This window comes from Calidris pugnax, unplaced genomic scaffold (genome assembly GCF_001431845.1).
Source record: "Calidris pugnax isolate Ruff unplaced genomic scaffold, ASM143184v1 scaffold121, whole genome shotgun sequence".
NCBI classification, from domain to species: Eukaryota; Metazoa; Chordata; class Aves; order Charadriiformes; family Scolopacidae; genus Calidris; species Calidris pugnax.
In genome coordinates, this window is record NW_015090884.1 from 231,222 (window position 1) to 249,854 (window position 18,633).

Consider the following 18,633-nt stretch of genomic DNA (forward strand, 5'->3'; position numbering starts at 1 on the left):
GGGAGGCCTGGTGTCCCCCTTCCTGAGGGGGGGGCCCCGGTGTCCTGAAGGTCTTTATTTCTTTCGGGGGCTGTGCTGGATGGCGCTGCCTCCTCCTCCTCCTCAGTGGCGTGAAATCGCTTTGTTTTTTGTGCCCTAAGGTGCTTACGGCCCATTCTGCCTGGCTGTTGGGCGGGAGGGCCTTTAAATGTCCCGAAACATGAACGCTTTTTATCTTTAAAAGACACTGCAGCTGTTTTTTTCTCAAAAAAAAAAAATTAATCAAACTGCTATTAAAATGTCAGATCGTAGAATTTTGGCTTTACTTGTCAGAAAAGGCCAAATTATAAATAATTATTGCCCTATAGCCCCCTGTATATGTTCTTGGCACAAAGTTCATGCTGCATCTTCGTTACTGTTCGAGTTATTTGATCAAAATCTTGCCCTAAAGCTGATCAGTGTGAGTTTCCTTTTTTTGTCTGCCTGTGGTGATGTGCTCTGAAATGTTTCTCCTTTAAGTGCATGTATGTGACTCTTAATATAAACCTTCTGTAGTTATTCCACAGATTTTGAAGTACATAGGAATTGGCTCGCCATCACCCACAACTTACCCCTCTCTCAGTGGTACTACGAAGTAAGTATGTGTTTGGGTTTTTTTTTTAGGAGTGTATAAATTATAGGCTTCTTGGGTATGTCAGCAGTGTGAGTTTCCTTTTTTTGTCTGCCTGTGGTGATGTGCTCTGAAATGTTTCTCCTTTAAGTGCATGTATGTGACTCTTAATATAAACCTTCTGTAGTTATTCCACAGATTTTGAAGTACATAGGAATTGGCTCGCCATCACCCACAACTTACCCCTCTCTCAGTGGTACTACGAAGTAAGTATGTGTTTGGGTTTTTTTTTTAGGAGTGTATAAATTATAGGCTTCTTGGGTATGTCAGCCTGTGTGAATGTTAGAGGAGAAAAGCTTTTATTTGCAGAAAGTACATGCCGTGGATACTGATGGTTGGCAGCTGTGCAGCAGTGGTTCAAAAACATACCAGTCATGATTTGTTGCTTTTAGTTAAAAAATGGGAATTGTTTGGGGAAGCTGCCAGTACTTACAAGGGCAAAATGGGAAAGGCCATTAAGGCACATGGATTATTAGAGAGGCTGTGTAACACAGGAGCACGTTGCACAGTAGTCTGAAATTGCAGCTCTCTTTGCTCTTGTCATTAACTATACATAGTTATCACAATAAAGAATGAATCATATAAATGGGTATATATACTATGAAATCAATCACCGTATTAAGGTTTTGAGCCTCTGTTAGTGCTCTACTAGCATGCATTGATGATAATCTAGATGAATCACCTTGAAGTTGATGATAGACTCAGCCTACACTATTGGGTTTTGATCTATTTTAGAATTCCTGGAGTTCTGAGGGTAGTCTGAAACTGCAGCTCTCTTTGCTCTTGTCATTAACAATACACAGTTATCACAATAAAGAATGAATCATGTAAATGGGTATATATACTATGAAATCAATCACCGTATTAAGGTTTTGAGCCTCTGTTAGTGCTCTACTAGCATGCATTGATGATAATCTAGATGAATCACCTTGAAGTTGATGATAGACTCAGCCTACACTATTGGGTTTTGATCTATTTTAGAATTCCTGGAGTTCTGAGATATCATAGTCTCTAGTGCTCCTCCACATAAGCATCTGGGATAAGTATCACAGTCTCTAGTGCTCCTCCACATAAGCATCTGGGAACAATGTATCCAGGAGTAAATTATTTGTGTGGGTCAGAACTTTGAGAAGCTGATCCAATAGCATAAAAAAAAAATTCTACAATGCCAGGGTGATCCCATAGGATGTCTTTCAGCAGCAGAACATAAGTATTTGGGATTATATACAATGGCAAATATACCCCATCGCAACCTGCTCTGTTCCTCCTTCCCCCCTCTCCTGTTTTCACATCCAAGGAGTTAATCGTTGGTCAGGGCATAATAACAGTCCATATGGGAAAAGATCAAATAATACTATTTGTAGACAAATATTCACTGTGAGCTATTTTATATATTGAGATTATTTAATATTGGCCCTATTACTGCAAGTTGATTTGTAAAGCAGACAATTACATACTGGTTAGGTGCAGATAAACAACATTTGGTGTAATCTTTTTCTCCGAATCAAGAGACATCCCGTCCTTCTACCAGTACTACAGAAGAACAGCTCAAATCATGTTGAGCACCATACAACTGGCTAATTTATTGGGAAGTAGTTCCTGTTAAATAGGGGCCACTGAGAGAAAATACATCAGCTGATTTGCTGTGATGAGCTGCACCCGAAGGACTGTAAACAGCATGGATTGTGTTAAACTATTTAATCTTATTCTGTCTTTAGGCAACCTCAGAATGGACCCTGGATTATCCACCATTTTTTGCTTGGTTTGAATACGCGCTTTCGCACGTTGCAAAGTACTTTGACCCCAAGATGTTGGTTATTGAAAATCTGAATTATACCAGTCGCGCAACCATCTTCTTCCAGAGATTTTCTGTCATCTGTACAGATCTCCTTTTCATATATGCAGTTCGTGAGTAAGTCTTAATGTTCTAATTTTAGGGACAGTGGGTAGTCAGTAGTACGTGGGCTTTTTCTACAGTAACAACAAATAATTATTTGTACAAAAAAAAGCTTGTAAATGCATGGAAATATCAAAGTTGTTGTAGCCTATTCAAGGAGCAATTTGGAACATGCTGATAAACACAAGAAAACTTTTTGTTGTTCTTGGAGGTGCTGTTGCTGACCGTGTGGTCAGATTTGCGCGCATCCAGACATTAGCTGCTGATTCACATGTTACAGGTATTTTGCTTCTGTGGCTGGGTTCATTTTGTAGGAGTTTCAGGAGAGCTTGGGTGCACCCAACTGTTTCTTCCTATTGCTTTTCTTATGCTCCTACTCTAGAAGAGCAAAGTAATAAAAGAAACTTGTGACAAAATGCCAGTGTCATCCAATATGCGAAGTCACTCCAGTGTTTTGTGGTATTCTTGATGATGAACTGATTATTCCAAGTCTAATTTAATATTAAGATTGCATGTTTTCAGTGTGCCCTGTCTTTGTGAAGTGTTTATCTTACACCTAGAGAGAGTAGAGGGGGAGAGATGTTTTGAGGATTATGTTGCCTACCTGAACCTGTAACGGTCTTACCTCATTTTATTCTATTTGCTCAAAATCTGGGTAGAAAGTTCTCTGTTGCATGGGAGCACTACCTCAGCTCCTTTATTTACTTTCTTTATTTGAAACAGGCTGGCTTTGCATTGTGACTTCTTTCCTTTATTGTTTTGACTCAGATGTGTAAATTAATTGCTTTTTTTTTAAAATGGCTTTACCAATAGTATTTCAACACAAAGCATCCACGACTTTTTAATCTGGTTTTACCTTCAAACATAACGCCGACCATCTCGCTTCACACTGAGAAGCAATAAGATTTAACCAACAGAACCAGCAATAAGATTTAACCAACAGAAATAGCTCATAATTTTGGGGGAGCCAGGAAGAAGTTAATGGCCAACTGAGGACCTTCAATACAACTTGGTGCATTGTCTCCAGTTTTCCTTCATGAGGTTGATAGCAACCAGGTTATGACAACTATACGGTTATTATTGAATGGGAGATTTGAACCTGAGACTAAGTTACTTTACATAAGTTTTAGCAAGTGGAACATACGACATCTATTTAAATTTAAAATCCTTTTTTTACTCAACTTTATCCATGGCACCATCTTCTCTTGATGAATTTAGGAAGAATTTTATCGTTGCCTTCCATCTTAATAAAATAGTTTTGTTTTGGTTAAGTGCACTTCTCCACTTTTTAAAAGCAACAACATTTTTGTTGGCTGTTTCAATTAAGACTTCTGTTTCTTCTGCTCTTGTTCAGGTGCTGCAGGTGTGTGAATGGGAAACGAGCTGCAAAGGATATCCTGGAAAAACCAACCTTTATTCTTGCTGTTCTGCTCTTGTGGAACTTTGGGTTGTTAATTGTGGATCGTATCCTTTCAAACCCTTGCGGGTTGTTTGTGGTTTTGTTTTGCTTTTTTAATAGCCTGTTACAGCATGTAGTGCAAACCCATGAATATCATTATTACTAGCACAGCAAGTAACATCACTGTTTGTGTTGCTGGGGTTTCTCGAATAACTACATGTTTTCATTAGACTTATCATTTGGCACAATGGAAATTGTTCCGTTTTTGGTCTGATTTGCCAGAGCTGCAGGAGGACCAGGCTGGCAGCAGCATCCCTGTTCCTGCTGGCTGTTCCTCCTGCGCCTGCCTACAGAAGTACTAGCAGAGAGCCTTGTTTTTCCTGGATGTGGCTCCAGGTTTGTCCCATAGCAGGGAAAACCTCTACAAGTGCTCTATGTTCAGGCTGTTTTCAATTGGTTAATGGTACATGGGAATTAGCAAGTTATTTTTTAAAGGGGATGTAAAAACACCTCTGGAAAGTCCAGTTATTGTGAGTCAATCTTGACACAATGTACATTGATTGAACTGGGGAGGGAACGGGGCGGGGGGGAAAGAGTGATTCTTTCATAAGAAGGGCTGGTTTTCTCTGTCTCAGTCCTTGTTTAAATTGTCTGCTTGCAGGGAGCAGGTGATAAGGGAGGGCTGGTATCTCCATCCATTAAGTGAGGCAGAAATGAATATTTAAAAATTCAAAAAGTGGACAATTAACTTTTTATTTGTTCTGGTTTCTATCATACAAGTTGCATAGAAATATAGAATGGTTTGGGTTGGAAGGAACCTTAAAGATCATTGAGTTCCAACCTCCCTGCCCTGGGCAGGGACACCTCCCACCAGACCAGGTTGCTCAAAGCCCCATCCAGCCTGGCCTTGAACCCCTCCAGGGATGGGGCATCCACAGCTTCTCTGGGCAACCTGGGCCAGTGTCTCACCACCTTCACAGCAAAGAATTTCTTCTTAATATCTAATCTAAATCTTCCCTCTTTCAGCTTAAAGCTGTTACCCCTCCTCCTATGGCTCCACTTCCTCATCAAGGGTCCCTCCCCATCTCTCCTGCAGCCCCTTTTAGGTACTGAAAGGGGCTCTAAGGTCTCCCTGGAGCCTTCTCTTCTCCAGGCTGAACCCCCCCTCAACTGTCTCAGCCTGTCCTCACAGCAGAGGGGCTCCAGCCATCCCAGGATCTCCGTGGCCTCCTCTGCCCTGTTCCAACAGGTCCATGTCATTCTTATGTTGGGGACACAGTACTCCAGGTGGGGTCTTAGGAGAGTAGAGTAGAGGGGTGGAATCACCTCCCTCACCTTGTGTGATAGTTATGTGGTCAGATTGTTATGCTTTGTTTCATCAAGATAATGTACTAGTTAGATGTTTGTGCTTATAGGTATGGCTAAGTAATGACTTCACGTCTATATGGAGTGAATTTAAGGTTTCTTGTTTAAAGTTCCATTTTAATTTGATTGAGTCTTCCAAAAAAAAAGCCTATAGTAGTAAAGGCAGCTTGTTTTATTCCTTTCTTGACTCAAGTGCAGATATTCACTTCCAGTACAATGGCTTCCTCTTTGGTCTGATGCTGCTCTCTGTTGCCCGACTATGCCAGGTAAATTGGAGTGGCTCTTTCCTGTTGTTACCTATGTATTTTAGTTGCATTAATTACATTCAACATGAGCAGCCCAATGAAGTGATTGAGAGTGGCTGGAATTTTGTCATTTGAAGCAAATACTCTTTTTTTTTTTTTTATGCCTATGATAAACGTCCTATCACTTTAGGACTACAGAGGATGGTTGAAAGTTAGTACAAAAGGAGAACAAGGAGAAAAAGCTTGGGTTTTGTTTTGTTTTTTTTCCTTTAGAAAAGATACTTGGAGGGCGCTCTTCTCTTTGCTGTTCTTCTGCATTTCAAACACATTTACGTGTATGTGGCCCCAGCATATGGCATTTATTTGTTGCGATCCTATTGTTTTACTGCCAATAATGCAGGTAAGATGGGGGGTTTCCTCACTTACTTTTGGGGGATTGTGTTAATTAGTGGGGCCTGGGCAAGACTCCAAACATGCAAATACCATCAGGCGAAATGACTGTGGGCCAAACAAAAATTTTGCTTGTGTAGCAGAGTTGGTAAGATCTTTAAAGCTCTTTGAAATTTATTTCTGTAAAACTCTTATTTCTAGGGAGATCTTTATTTAGAAAAAATAACATGAAGACACTGCAGGTGGCAGTTTGAAGCCATAAGAATTATGAAGCGTTTAAGTAGCATCAGAAACTAGTTCAAAGTCCATCTTTGAGTTCCTTTCCACTTCTTAGCACTGAAAAACGTGTTTGATATTCCTCACATGAACAGAGAAGGCGCTTCTCTTGGAAGAGAAAATACTTAGTTTGTATAATGGAGGAGCTGCAGAGTAGAAAAAGTAAATGCAAACTAACTGTTGAAGGAAGGAACTGAATGTGTTGACATAAAAGGTTGTGTGTTTCTTTTAGATAGGTGCTATCAATTCACTATTAGTGTGGGATGTTTTGTTTCCCTCTCCACTGTTTTCAGAATCTTTTTGCTTCTTGCAGATGGATCCCTGAAATGGAGAAGTTTCAGCTTGCTTCATGTAACTCTTCTGGGATTGATTGTCTGTCTTGTGTCTGCTCTTTCACTGGGTCCCTTCATAGTGTTGGTAATAATCCCTTTTTCACCTGTTATTGCCCTGAACCATTAGAAAACTGTGTTATAAAAATACAAACCACGTCTTGTCTAAAGAGGCCGCTTCTTTCTTCTTTTTTGTTTTCTGTAGGGGCAGCTGCCTCAAGTCATTTCGCGGCTTTTTCCTTTCAAGCGAGGCCTCTGCCATGCTTATTGGGCCCCAAACTTCTGGGCTCTGTACAACGCCATGGATAAAGCACTAACAATTTTTGGTACAGTATGCTCACCTTACTATATGGTGCTTAAATGCAGGTAGAGCTCTCTGGATTGTAGTCTTCCTTCCCCATTTGAAACGCAGGTGATAAATTACATTTTCAGATTGTGTTGAATCACTTAATTGTCTGCATAATCCAGTCCATGATAAATTTCCAGCAGTAGGTCAGAAATTAATAATTCCTCTCTGCTGTCCTTTGAAAACAACAGACGTAGCAAGGTACTTAATTCAGCTACTTCATTTTCTGTATTAACATTTCTCAATTCGGGCTTTTTTTTATGTTTTGTTTTTAGGTTTAAAGTGTAACTTTCTTGATCCCACAAAAATTCCTAAAGCCTCAATGACAGGAGGGCTGGTTCAAGAGTTTCAGCATACTGTCCTCCCTTCTGTGACTCCACTGGCAACACTAATCTGTACTTTCATATCTATATTGGTAAGAACAAATAACATTTTTTTGGGAACTTGATGTGTTTTGTCCCCCGTAGATTTTTATCTGATTAGCGGATACTTCACACGCATTTTAATTCTGGGGCACGAAAAAAGTTTTCTTTAAAAAGAAAAAAAAATCACACACAAAAAAACCCAAACAAAAAAAAAAACCCAAAACCAATTTTTAGGATAAATGTGGAATTAATATATTTTTGGATACACAATATTACTTCCAGTATGGCTAAAATTATGGCCTCATCAACTCTAGAGTGGCTAAAAGATTGCTAAAAGCTCTGGGTGGACCTGCTTTGGCAGGGGATTGGACTAGATGGTCTCCAGAGATCCCTCCCAACCCCATGTCACTCTGTGGTTCTATCTTTTGTGATAGAAGGTAATTGAACTGGGATGTGAGTAGAGATGCTGATGGAACTGTTTGGGCAGCTTATGGTGTTCCCAACAGCATGAGCTACGGGAAGGCCTTGTGTTCTTCATGTGACAAGCAAATACTTGAAGGTTCAATACGCAATTATCTGGATACAGAGTCTTTTTCACTGCCTTCATGTGACAAGCAAATACTCGAAGGTTCAATAAGCAATTATCTGGATACAGAGTCTTTTTCACTCTTAATGAGCAACTAGGCTTTAACTGGAGATCTTTGTTTCAGCACCTTTATGTAGCGACTTTGATAAAATGGGCTTAGTGGCAGAGATTCCAAGAGAGTTCCTGCAACAGAAATAGCAGGGAGTTGGCTGTAGTCTTCTAATGTACTTTTCCCCTCCCTTGAAGAAGTCCTTAAGGCCATACTCCAAATAGATATGGTTCCTCCAGTGCTTTGTAATTCTTGTGCCCCACAAACTGGGTGCAGTGGTTCTTAGTAACATTTAAAAAAAATAATAAAATATTGGACAATGGCTTGTGTTCAGCATTGCCAGACTTTTCACTGAAGTCCTGTTTTTGCCTGTTGTTTCTAGCCCTCTGTTTTCTGTCTTTGGTTTAAACCTCAAGGGCCCAGAGGCTTTCTTCAGTGCCTTGTTCTTTGTGCGTTGAGCTCCTTCATGTTCGGCTGGCACGTCCATGAAAAAGCAATCCTCCTTGCTATTCTGCCTTTAAGGTAAGTGATTTATTTTTTGTGTGTAATAGCCAACTGAACCTGCAGCCACTTGTTGAGGAATCCTCAAAGAGGATCACTACATTTTCAGTGTATTTCAGAAAATGAGGGTGTTTATAGAACACCTTAAGCTGTAAAGTTTAAGTGCGCTTCAAGTAAATTAATTTCAGGCACAATAAAACGTGGCTGCCTTAACAATAGAATGTGCTGGTAGAGCTTATGTAGGAACCTGGTGTGGTTTTAAACAAATGCTGTCTTATGTTAACACTGACTTATGCTTTACAAAGGTTTGCAGTGACAGAAGCTGTAAGGAGAGCTTTATTGGGAGTAGCTGATTTGGAGGGACACAGTGAAGCTTTGTACTCATTTACAGATGATGGGAAGGATAGATGTGTATGGTGTTGGAACGATTAAGCGGTCTGTTAGGAGTCTGACACACAGGCCTTCCTGCTCCGTGTACTCTTTTGTGTCTCTCCAAATGCTGCATTGTATTAAGAAGTATACACAAAATCTCTGTGCTTTGATTCAAACCCTTGATTGCTGTTAGAATAATGCAAAAGGAAAAAAAACCACCAACTTAATAAAACCAAATCCAAACTAAACCATGCTGTCATATTCAAGTTTGGTCAGCACACGTAGCTGATTAAGTTCTTTTTCTCTCTGAATAGTTAAGTTTAGAGATCTTTTCTGGCAGGGAAAAATGTAGGAATATTGTAGTCTTCTAGCCATTGGGCAACTCGAGCCTTGGTGAGTGCTGAGGCAATAGTTCATAAGCTGCCTGACCAGTGGTTCCTCCAGTGCTTTGTAATTCTTGTGCCCCACAAACTGGGTGCAGTGGTTCTTAGTAACATTTAAAAAAAATAATAAAATATTGGACAATGGCTTGTGTTCAGCATTGCCAGACTTTTCACTGAAGTCCTGTTTTTGCCTGTTGTTTCTAGCCCTCTGTTTTCTGTCTTTGGTTTAAACCTCAAGGGCCCAGAGGGTTTCTTCAGTGCCTTGTTCTTTGTGCGTTGTCTGAGGCCACGTGGCTTGGAAGCAGGAGGCTTCAGCAGGGAAACTAGGGTACTAGGAAACTCTGTTTGACCTGTTCTTCAGTCTCTTGTGAATTCTGTAGTGTTTCACTGAAACAAAGGCAAAAGCATAACAAATTCTTGTCATTTTTAGCTTGTTGTCTGTTCAGAGAGCGAAGGATGCTGGCATCTACTTGATTCTGACAACCACAGGGCACTTCTCTCTCTTTCCATTGTTGTTCACATCCCCAGGTAAAGTGTTTTCCTTCTTTCTGTGCGCTCGTCTTACTGCTTTGGGGTTTTTTTTCCAGAGATGACGTATAGGTACTGGCTTTGGATTATTTTATGTAATAAGTTGGAAGCTGCAGGAGGATGTACGTCAGCCTGTTCCCATAAATTCAAACTCTCCAACTAGTGGAAAAGAAACATTGGTTTAAAAAACTGTGGAAGAGCCGTAGGCTTCAAGTTGAAATAGAGAAGTGAAATTGTCATAGACCACGTGAAGCAGAAGTGATAGAGGCACCTTGAAACCACAAACCTGACAGGCTATTTCCGAGCTGATTCCTTCATGCCATCAGTAACGTGCTTAAACTGAAAAACCATGCAGCAGCATCAGTTAAATCAGCGTGTGTAGGGGCAGTTGTGACCAAAAGCTGTTCCTTCCTTTCTCCCCTGCCTCCCCTTTTGCTTCACTTAAACCCAAGGCCATTGTTGCCACGACAATGTTTTAATTGTCATTCTTCTGGGAGAGGTGAAACCCAGACACTCGTGCTCTTTTGGTCTGATGATGCTGCTTATTTGCAATAGTGAAGCTGCTGCCTTGAGGAATGAGAAACTGCCTCTGCCTTCTCTATTGCTCAATTTTTATCTATGATCCAACCTAGAACTAGATAGCATTGATTTTTGGCTGTCACGTTTATGTTTTAAGCTTCCAACCCAGTAAATTTATGATTTATTTCTTAATAGGAAAATCTTATTTGCAGCGCTGTCATATTGTAATTATAATTAGTGTGTTCAGTATGTTTGTAGATAATTGAAGTGAGTGTCTCGCAAATATTTGGCATTTGCTTTAGCAAATATCTATGCTTATTTTTAGGTGTCTTAAGCAGTAAAACGCATAGTTCTGTTTGGAGAAAATAATTAAGTTGGACAATACCAGTGTGATTAGGATTTAAAGATACTGCAATTAATATGGCAAAAGCTTTTATAATTAATTTTAAAAGTACGTTATGTTCCTTGCATTTCAGAACTTCCAATTAAAATACTGCTTATGCTGCTGTTTACTGTGTACAGCTTCTCTTCGCTGAAATCTCTATTCAGGTAATTAAAGAAACTTGTTCCCAAAGCTGAGAACAAAACCTTCTGTTACTGGGAACAGTGTTGTCATAAGGGACAAACAGTGAGAAAAATTATGCTCGAGTATCAAATTGAAGTGTTACCAGTCAAAAGATGCTGCTGCCTCATTTCTCAGGAGGGAAGGCTCAAGTTAGGATTATTCTAGCACATCCCTGTTATGTTTGAATTGTGACAACTGCCCGGTAAATCCCCACTTGCTTGATGCACTGTAAAAGCACAAATTTGTAGCTCTGTAGCCTGTGAGGGTTTAATTTAAACACTTATTACAGTGAGTTATCTGAGGATTGTTTATCTGTGCTAGCAGTTATATCTACTTCTGTGGGTTTTTTGCAGTAGTACTTAGTATTTTAATCTGTGGGAGGAGCAGGTTATAATAACATGGATTTACAAATTGTAATTTGTCCACGAATTTCCTGCAAACACTTAATTGTCAGAACATGTAATTGCCCAAATCATCCTGTGTATTTTTACAGGCCATTGAGCTCTTAGCCACTTAACCAAAGATAGAGCTTGTCCTTATAACCCCTGTAGTCTCCGCTTCCCTGTTTCCCAAACTTTACATGGCAAAGCCAAGCTGTGGTGAAGGATCTGTCAGGAATGCAATAAACCTGTGTTCAGTATTTCAGTCACCTGCTTCTTGTAGGTGATCCTCTTTCAACCAGACTGGTTTTTCCCCCTTAGTATTCCAGAATTCTATTGTTCTGTCTCAAGAGCTGTCACTAAAACCTCTGTAGGACCTTAGTTTCTGTCTAGAGATGGAGCATTTTGTCCCGTCCAACCTCTACCAGTCTGTGATTCTGTGAAACATGAAGTTCTTCATTCACTTGTTCACTGGAACGATGTGAGGTGAAGCAGAGCATCTGCTGAGGTTTCTGCTTAGATTCCTGGCCATCTTGGAACTTGGTGTAAAAACCATGTGATAACAGAGGGTGCAGCTAATTTCACAGAATCACAGAATGGTAGGGGTTGGAAGGGACCTCTGGAGATCATCTAGTCCAACCCCCCTGCCAAAGCAGGTCCACCCAGAGCAGGTTGCACAGGGACATGTCCAGGTGGGTTTTGAATGTCTCCAGAGACGCAGACTCCACCACCTCTCTGGGCAGAATTTTTAGACCTTTAAATTTTTATTGATGTAAATTTTTGAATTTTTTAAGTCTTTAAATTGTTATTTAAAGCCTTACTGTGATCTAAGGGGGGGTAATCTTTGCACTGGTCACCAGTGATAGCCAAAAAACCAGAATAGTTATTTTTAATTAACATCATGTATTTTAACACTATCTTTTCTTTTTTTTTTTTTTAATTCCTCTGACAGGAGAGAGAGGCCTCTCCTTAATTGGCTTGAAACAATCTACCTCGTCCAACTGGTGCCTTTGGAAATCTTCTGTGAAATCATATTTCCCCTGACCCCCTGGAAAAGACATTTCCCTTTTGTCCCCCTGTTGCTGACCTCTGTGTACTGTGCCCTGGGTGTCACGTACGCTTGGCTGAAGCTCTACCTCTCTGTCCTGACCGAGAGAATTCCTACCAGACAAAAGGCCGAGTGAAGCTGTGGGTGTTTGGGACCGGACCCCCCCTCTGAGGGGACAATCAGGGTTGTCACAAGGACACACGACTCTCGATAAAACACGGCGTTACGGGTACCATCGCCACGAGGGGAGTCTTCCTTCCGATGCTTCCAAGGAGGATACCTCCAAAGGGAAGCTCTCACCCCTCACAGTGGGGATGTGGTGAGATGCCACTTGCCGTGGATAAACTGTGAAGCTTAACGAGGTCCACACTTCCGTCCCGAGCAAAACTGCCCCGTCGAGTCCAACCCCCCCTGCCAGAGCAGGTCTACCCAGAGCAGGTTGCACAGGAACGTGTCCAGGTGGGTTTTGAATGTCTCCAGAGAAGGAGACTCTACCACCTCTCTGGGCAGAATTTTTAAATCTTTAAATTGTTTTTATTGATGTAAATTTTTTGAATTTTTAAAATCTTTAAATTGTTATTTGAAGCCTTACTGTGATCTAAGGGGGGGGTAGTTTTTGCACTATACACCAGTGATAGCCAAAAAAACCAGAATAGTTAGTGTTAAAATACATGATGTTAATTAAAAATATCTTTTTCTTTTTTTTTTAATTCCTCTGACAGGAGAGAGAGGCCTCTCCTTAATTGGCTTGAAACGATCTACCTCGTCCAACTGGTGCCTTTGGAAATCTTCTGTGAAATTATATTTCCCCTGACCCCCTGGAAAAGACATTTCCCTTTTGTCCCCCTGTTGCTGACCTCTGTGTACTGTGCCCTGGGTGTCACGTACGCTTGGCTGAAGCTCTACCTCTCTGTCCTGACCGAGAGAATTCCTACCAGACAAAAGGCCGAGTGAAGCTGCAGATGTTGGGGACCGGTCCCACCTTTGAGGGGACAATCAGGGTTGTCACAAGGACACACGACTCTCGATAAAACACAGCGTTACGGGTACCATTGCCACGAGGGGAGTCTTCCTTCCGATGCTTCCAAGGAGGATACCTCCCATGGGAAGCTCTCACCCCTCACAGTAACGTGGGGACGTGGTGAGATGCCACTTGCCGTGGATAAACTGTGAAGCTTAACGAGGTCCACACTTCCGTCCCGAGCAAAACTGCCCCACTTTCCCATTACTGTCTAGATTTAAATCAAAATCAGTGGTGAATTACAAATAAGGGATCATTGCTATGTAGAAGAGAGCGTTGTGACTGCAATCAGTGGAATATGTCAATTAAAGAGTTGGTATTTTTTCTTTGACTGTTTCTTGCAATTTTTTCATCTCGTCTCTAAGCCCTGCTTTTTTGGGGGACGCCCCCAAAAGCAAGGATGTAGCATCTGGCTGGAAACTTGTCCTGAGGTGCTTTGTGGAGCTCTTGAACGCCCCAGTCTGAAGCTTTACTTTGTTGCTTAATGTGTCTGTGCTCCTTTGATCTTTCATACAGTCTTTTCAAAGAGGTTTTAATATTCTTGTAATCATACTTATTTTTGTAGAGCAGGTTGCCTCATTTCAGACGTACGCCTCGATTTGATATTGTTTTAAGACCATTAAATGTATTGGACAACGTGGCTGGATAATTGTGTTTATTTGCAATCCATGTAAAACTGCAACCAAGACAGAAGACTAAGTCTCCATAGCTCTAGTAAACTGAGGATGAGGTGTACTGTGTTCTGCCTCTTCAGGATTTTTTCATAAAAAAAAATCCAAAAAGCCACCTTTATCAAGACCTTGCTCTAGGAATTGGGGTCTGGGTTGGAGCCCAGCACTGACACCTGAAATGGGGAAGAGGAAAGGGATGGATTTAATTGTATTTCTTTTTCCCAGTGGTTCTTGAATTTTCTTCCACATAAATTGGAGAAGGTGACTCCCTTTGGGGGAGATAGACCCTGGAATGGTCGTGCTCTTTTGTGTTCTTTGAATATTTTGGATGTTAAAACAGAGCATGGCATTTGTTAGGACAAAACAGTAGTTGCTGTGGCCATTTTGATAAATACCTTGCACATTTAACTTTTCAGGGAAATGGTAATATGCTTAAAAAAGCCCTCTCTCTGTCCTTCTCCAGCACCGCCTTTGCAAACAGCCCAAATCTTCCAAGGAGTGCTGCTCCACTTTGGCATCTCCCCCTAAGGAGCAGTGACAGACAAACCTCTTCTTTTTTGGAGAAAAGCTGAATAATAAATTCTTAGGAGAGAGGCTGGGAAACCTTTAGGACGTGTGATGTGTTCAAATGTAGGGTTTTTAATGGTTACGTTAAGGGAGACCTCACTCTCTCCAACTCCCTGAAAGGAGGGTGTAGCTGGGGGGGGGTCGGTCCCTTCTCCCAAGGAACAGGCAGTAGGACAAGAGGAAATGGCCTCAAGTTGCCCCAGGGGAGGTTTAGATTGGATATTAGGAAAAAATTATTCACTGAAAGGGTTATCAAACATTGGAACAGGCTCCCCAGGGCAGTGGTGGAGTCGCCATCCCTGGAGGTATTTAAAAGCTGGGTAGGCGCGGTGCTGAGGGACGTGGGTTTGTCAGCGTTGGGTTGATGGTTGGACTCAATGATCTCAAAGGTCCCATCCAGCCTTAATGATTTGGTGTCAATCCTGGTGCTGTGGCAATGGTTTCAATATGTTTTTCACAGAATGATACGGGGTTGGAAGAGACCTCTGGAGATCATCCAGTCCAACCCCCTGCCAAAGCAGGGCCACCCAGAGCAAGTTGCACAGGAACTTGACCAGGTGGGGTTTGAATGTCTCCAGAGAAGTAGACTCCACCACCTCTCTGGGCAGCCTCTGCCAGGGCTCTGCCACCTTCAAAGTGCAGAAGTTCCTCCTCATGTTTAGGTGGAACTTCCCATGTTCATGTTTGTGCCCGTTACCTCCTGTCCTGTCCCTGGGCACCACTGAAAAAAGACTGGCCCCATCCTCTTGACACCCACCCTTTAAGTATTTATAGGTGTTGATCAGATGTCCCCCCGAGTCTTCTCTTCTCCAGACTAAGAAGACCAAAGTCCCTCAGCCTTTCCTTGTAAGACAGATGCTCCAGGCCCATCATCATCTTTGTGGTCCTCTGCTGTTATTTTTACAGTAATAAAAAAAAACTAGCAACGTTGTAGTGTTAGCCTTTAATCTGTTGGTCAGATGGGCTTTGAAAAGAAATTGGGGGTTGATTTCAGGGTTTAATTAAAGCCTTAATTTAAAATTTTTAGACCTTTAAATTTTTATTGATGTAAATTTTTGAATTTTTTAAGTCTTTAAATTGTTATTTAAAGCCTTACTGTGATCTAAGGGGGGGTAATCTTTGCACTGGTCACCAGTGATAGCCAAAAAACCAGAATAGTTATTTTTAATTAACATCATGTATTTTAACACTATCTTTTCTTTTTTTTTTTTTTAATTCCTCTGACAGGAGAGAGAGGCCTCTCCTTAATTGGCTTGAAACAATCTACCTCGTCCAACTGGTGCCTTTGGAAATCTTCTGTGAAATCATATTTCCCCTGACCCCCTGGAAAAGACATTTCCCTTTTGTCCCCCTGTTGCTGACCTCTGTGTACTGTGCCCTGGGTGTCACGTACGCTTGGCTGAAGCTCTACCTCTCTGTCCTGACCGAGAGAATTCCTACCAGACAAAAGGCCGAGTGAAGCTGTGGGTGTTTGGGACCGGACCCCCCCTCTGAGGGGACAATCAGGGTTGTCACAAGGACACACGACTCTCGATAAAACACGGCGTTACGGGTACCATCGCCACGAGGGGAGTCTTCCTTCCGATGCTTCCAAGGAGGATACCTCCAAAGGGAAGCTCTCACCCCTCACAGTGGGGATGTGGTGAGATGCCACTTGCCGTGGATAAACTGTGAAGCTTAACGAGGTCCACACTTCCGTCCCGAGCAAAACTGCCCCACTTTCCCATTACTGTCTAGATTTAAATCAAAATCAGTGGTGAATTACAAATAAGGGATCATTGCTATGTAGAAGAGAGCGTTGTGACTGCAATCAGTGGAATATGTCAATTAAAGAGTTGGTATTTTTTCTTTGACTGTTTCTTGCAATTTTTTTATCTCGTCTCTAAGCCCTGCTTTTTGGGGGACGCCCACAAAAGCAAGGATGTAGCATCTGGCTGGAAACTTGTCCTGAGGTGCTTTGTCAAGCTCTTGAACACCCCAGTCCGAAGCTTTACTTTGTTGCTTAATGTGTCTGTGCTCCTTTGATCTTCTTTCATACAGTCTTTGCAAAGAAGTTTTAATATTCTTGTAATCATATTTTTGTAGAGCAGGTTGCCTCATTTCAGACGTACACCTCGATTTGATATTGTTTTAAGACCATTAAATGTATTGGACAACGTGGCTGGATAATTGTGTTTATTTGCAATCCATGTAAAACTGCAACCAAGACAGAAGACTAAGTCTCCATAGCTCTAGTAAACTGAGGATGAGGTGTACTGTGTTCTGCCTCTTCAGGATTTTTTCATAAAAAAAAATCCAAAAAGCCACCTTTATCAAGACCTTGCTCTAGGAATTGGGGTCTGGGTTGGAGCCCAGCACTGACACCTGAAATGGGGAAGAGGAAAGGGATGGATTTAATTGTATTTCTTTTTCCCAGTGGTTCTTGAATTTTCTTCCACATAAATTGGAGAAGGTGACTCCCTTTGGGGGAGATAGACCCTGGAATGGTCGTGCTCTTTTGTGTTCTTTGAATATTTTGGATGTTAAAACAGAGCATGGCATTTGTTAGGACAAAACAGTAGTTGCTGTGGCCATTTTGATAAATATCTTGCACATTTAACTTTTCAGGGCCAATGAGCTCACTTTCAGAGTTTCATTACTTTCAGCTTTGTTACTCCATTAATTACTTTGCCTTAGGTCTAAGCCTCAAATCTCTTCACAGATTGCTCGTGTTTATCTGTCTATAGGTGCCATCCTGTGTAGGGGAATGGTAATATGCTTAAAAAAGCCCTCTCCCTGTCCTTCTCCAGCACTGCCTTTGCAAACAGCCCAAATCTTCCAAGGAGTGCTGCTCCACTTTGGCATCTCCCCCTAAGGAGCAGTGACAGACAAACCTCTTCTTTTTTGGAGAAAAGCTGAATAATAAATTCTTAGGAGAGAGGCTGGGAAACCTTTAGGACCTGTGATGGGTTCAAACGTGGGGTTTTTAATGGTTACGTTAAGGGAGACCTTGCTCTCTACAACTCCCTGAAAGGAGGGTGTAGCCCCGGGGGGTTGGTCTCTTCTCCCAAGGAACAGGTGATGGGACAAGAGGAAATGGACTCAAGTTGCCCCAGGGGAGGTTTGGATTGGATATTAGGAAAAAAATTATTCACCAAAAGGGTTATCGAGCATTGGAACAGGCTACCCAGGGCAGTGGTGGAGTCACCATCCCTGGAGGTATTTAAAAGCTGGGCAGACATGTGTTTGTCCAGGGACATGGGTTAGTGATGGGTTTGTCAGTGTTGGGTTGATGGTTGGACTCAATGATCTCAAAGGTCCCATCCAACCTTGACAATTTGGTGTCAATCCTTGTGCTGTTAAAATGGTTTCAATGATACGGGGTTGGAAGGGACCTCTGGAGATCATCCAGTCCAACCACCCTGCCAGAGCAGGGTCCAACCAGAGCAAGTTCCACAGGAACGTGTCCAGGTGGGGTTTGAACGTCTCCAGAGAAGGAGACTCCACCACCTCTCTGGGCAGCCTCTTCCAGGGCTCTGCCACCCTCAAAGTGAAGAAGTTCCTCCTCAAGTTTAGGTAGAACTTCTTATGTTCAAGTTTGTGCCCATTTCCTCTTGTCCTGTCCCTGAGCACCACTGAAAAAAGACTGGCCCCATCCTCCTGACACCCACCCTTTAAGTATTTATAGGTGTTGATCAGATCCCCCTCAGCCTTCTCTTCTCCAGACTAAAAAGACCCAAGTCCCTCAGCCTTTCCTTGTAAGAGAGATGCTCCAGGCCCCTCATCATCTTTGTGGTCCTCTGCTGTTATTTTTACAGTAATAAAAAAACCTTAGCAACGTTGTAGTGTTAGCCTTTAATCTGTTGGCCAGATGGGCTTTGAAAAGAAATTGGGGTTTGATTTCAGGGTTTAATTAAAGCCCTAATTTAATCACAGACATGGGGGCCTGGGGCCAAGCTGCTTCACCCCGAGCCCTCAGGATTCGGTCCCCAGTAAATCCACCCGATCTGGTGAGGGGGCGAGTTTGTGGCCGGTGTGTGTGTGGAGGGGTGAGTTCTGTTGGGTTTTGGGATGGAGTTATATTTTTTTTTGGTGAAATAACGACAAGCGGTGACGGGCGGCGGAACCCGAGTGCGCGGCGGCGGGGGGCGGGCGGAGGCTGCCGCTGCAGCACCGCTCCGCCCGGTCACCTTGGGGCGGGGG

The 18,633-nt window shown here is 42.2% G+C and overlaps 1 protein-coding gene across 1 annotated transcript in view; it reads left to right on the forward strand.

Annotated features, from left to right (window-relative positions):
- Positions 1-12,580, forward strand: part of ALG8 (ALG8, alpha-1,3-glucosyltransferase) — a 12,704-nt gene extending 124 nt beyond the window's left edge. The window contains exons 2-13 of the mRNA XM_014947090.1: positions 777-855; positions 2,368-2,561; positions 3,901-4,010; positions 5,509-5,576; positions 5,829-5,955; positions 6,535-6,638; positions 6,756-6,876; positions 7,172-7,311; positions 8,279-8,418; positions 9,583-9,680; positions 10,676-10,748; positions 12,097-12,580. Coding sequence (XP_014802576.1) covers positions 2,458-2,561; positions 3,901-4,010; positions 5,509-5,576; positions 5,829-5,955; positions 6,535-6,638; positions 6,756-6,876; positions 7,172-7,311; positions 8,279-8,418; positions 9,583-9,680; positions 10,676-10,748; positions 12,097-12,328 — 1,317 coding nt within the window. The 5' untranslated portion in view covers positions 777-855; positions 2,368-2,457 and the 3' untranslated portion in view covers positions 12,329-12,580. The remainder of the gene's footprint in view (positions 1-776; positions 856-2,367; positions 2,562-3,900; positions 4,011-5,508; positions 5,577-5,828; positions 5,956-6,534; positions 6,639-6,755; positions 6,877-7,171; positions 7,312-8,278; positions 8,419-9,582; positions 9,681-10,675; positions 10,749-12,096) is intronic.
- Positions 12,581-18,633: the final 6,053 nt, after the last annotated feature.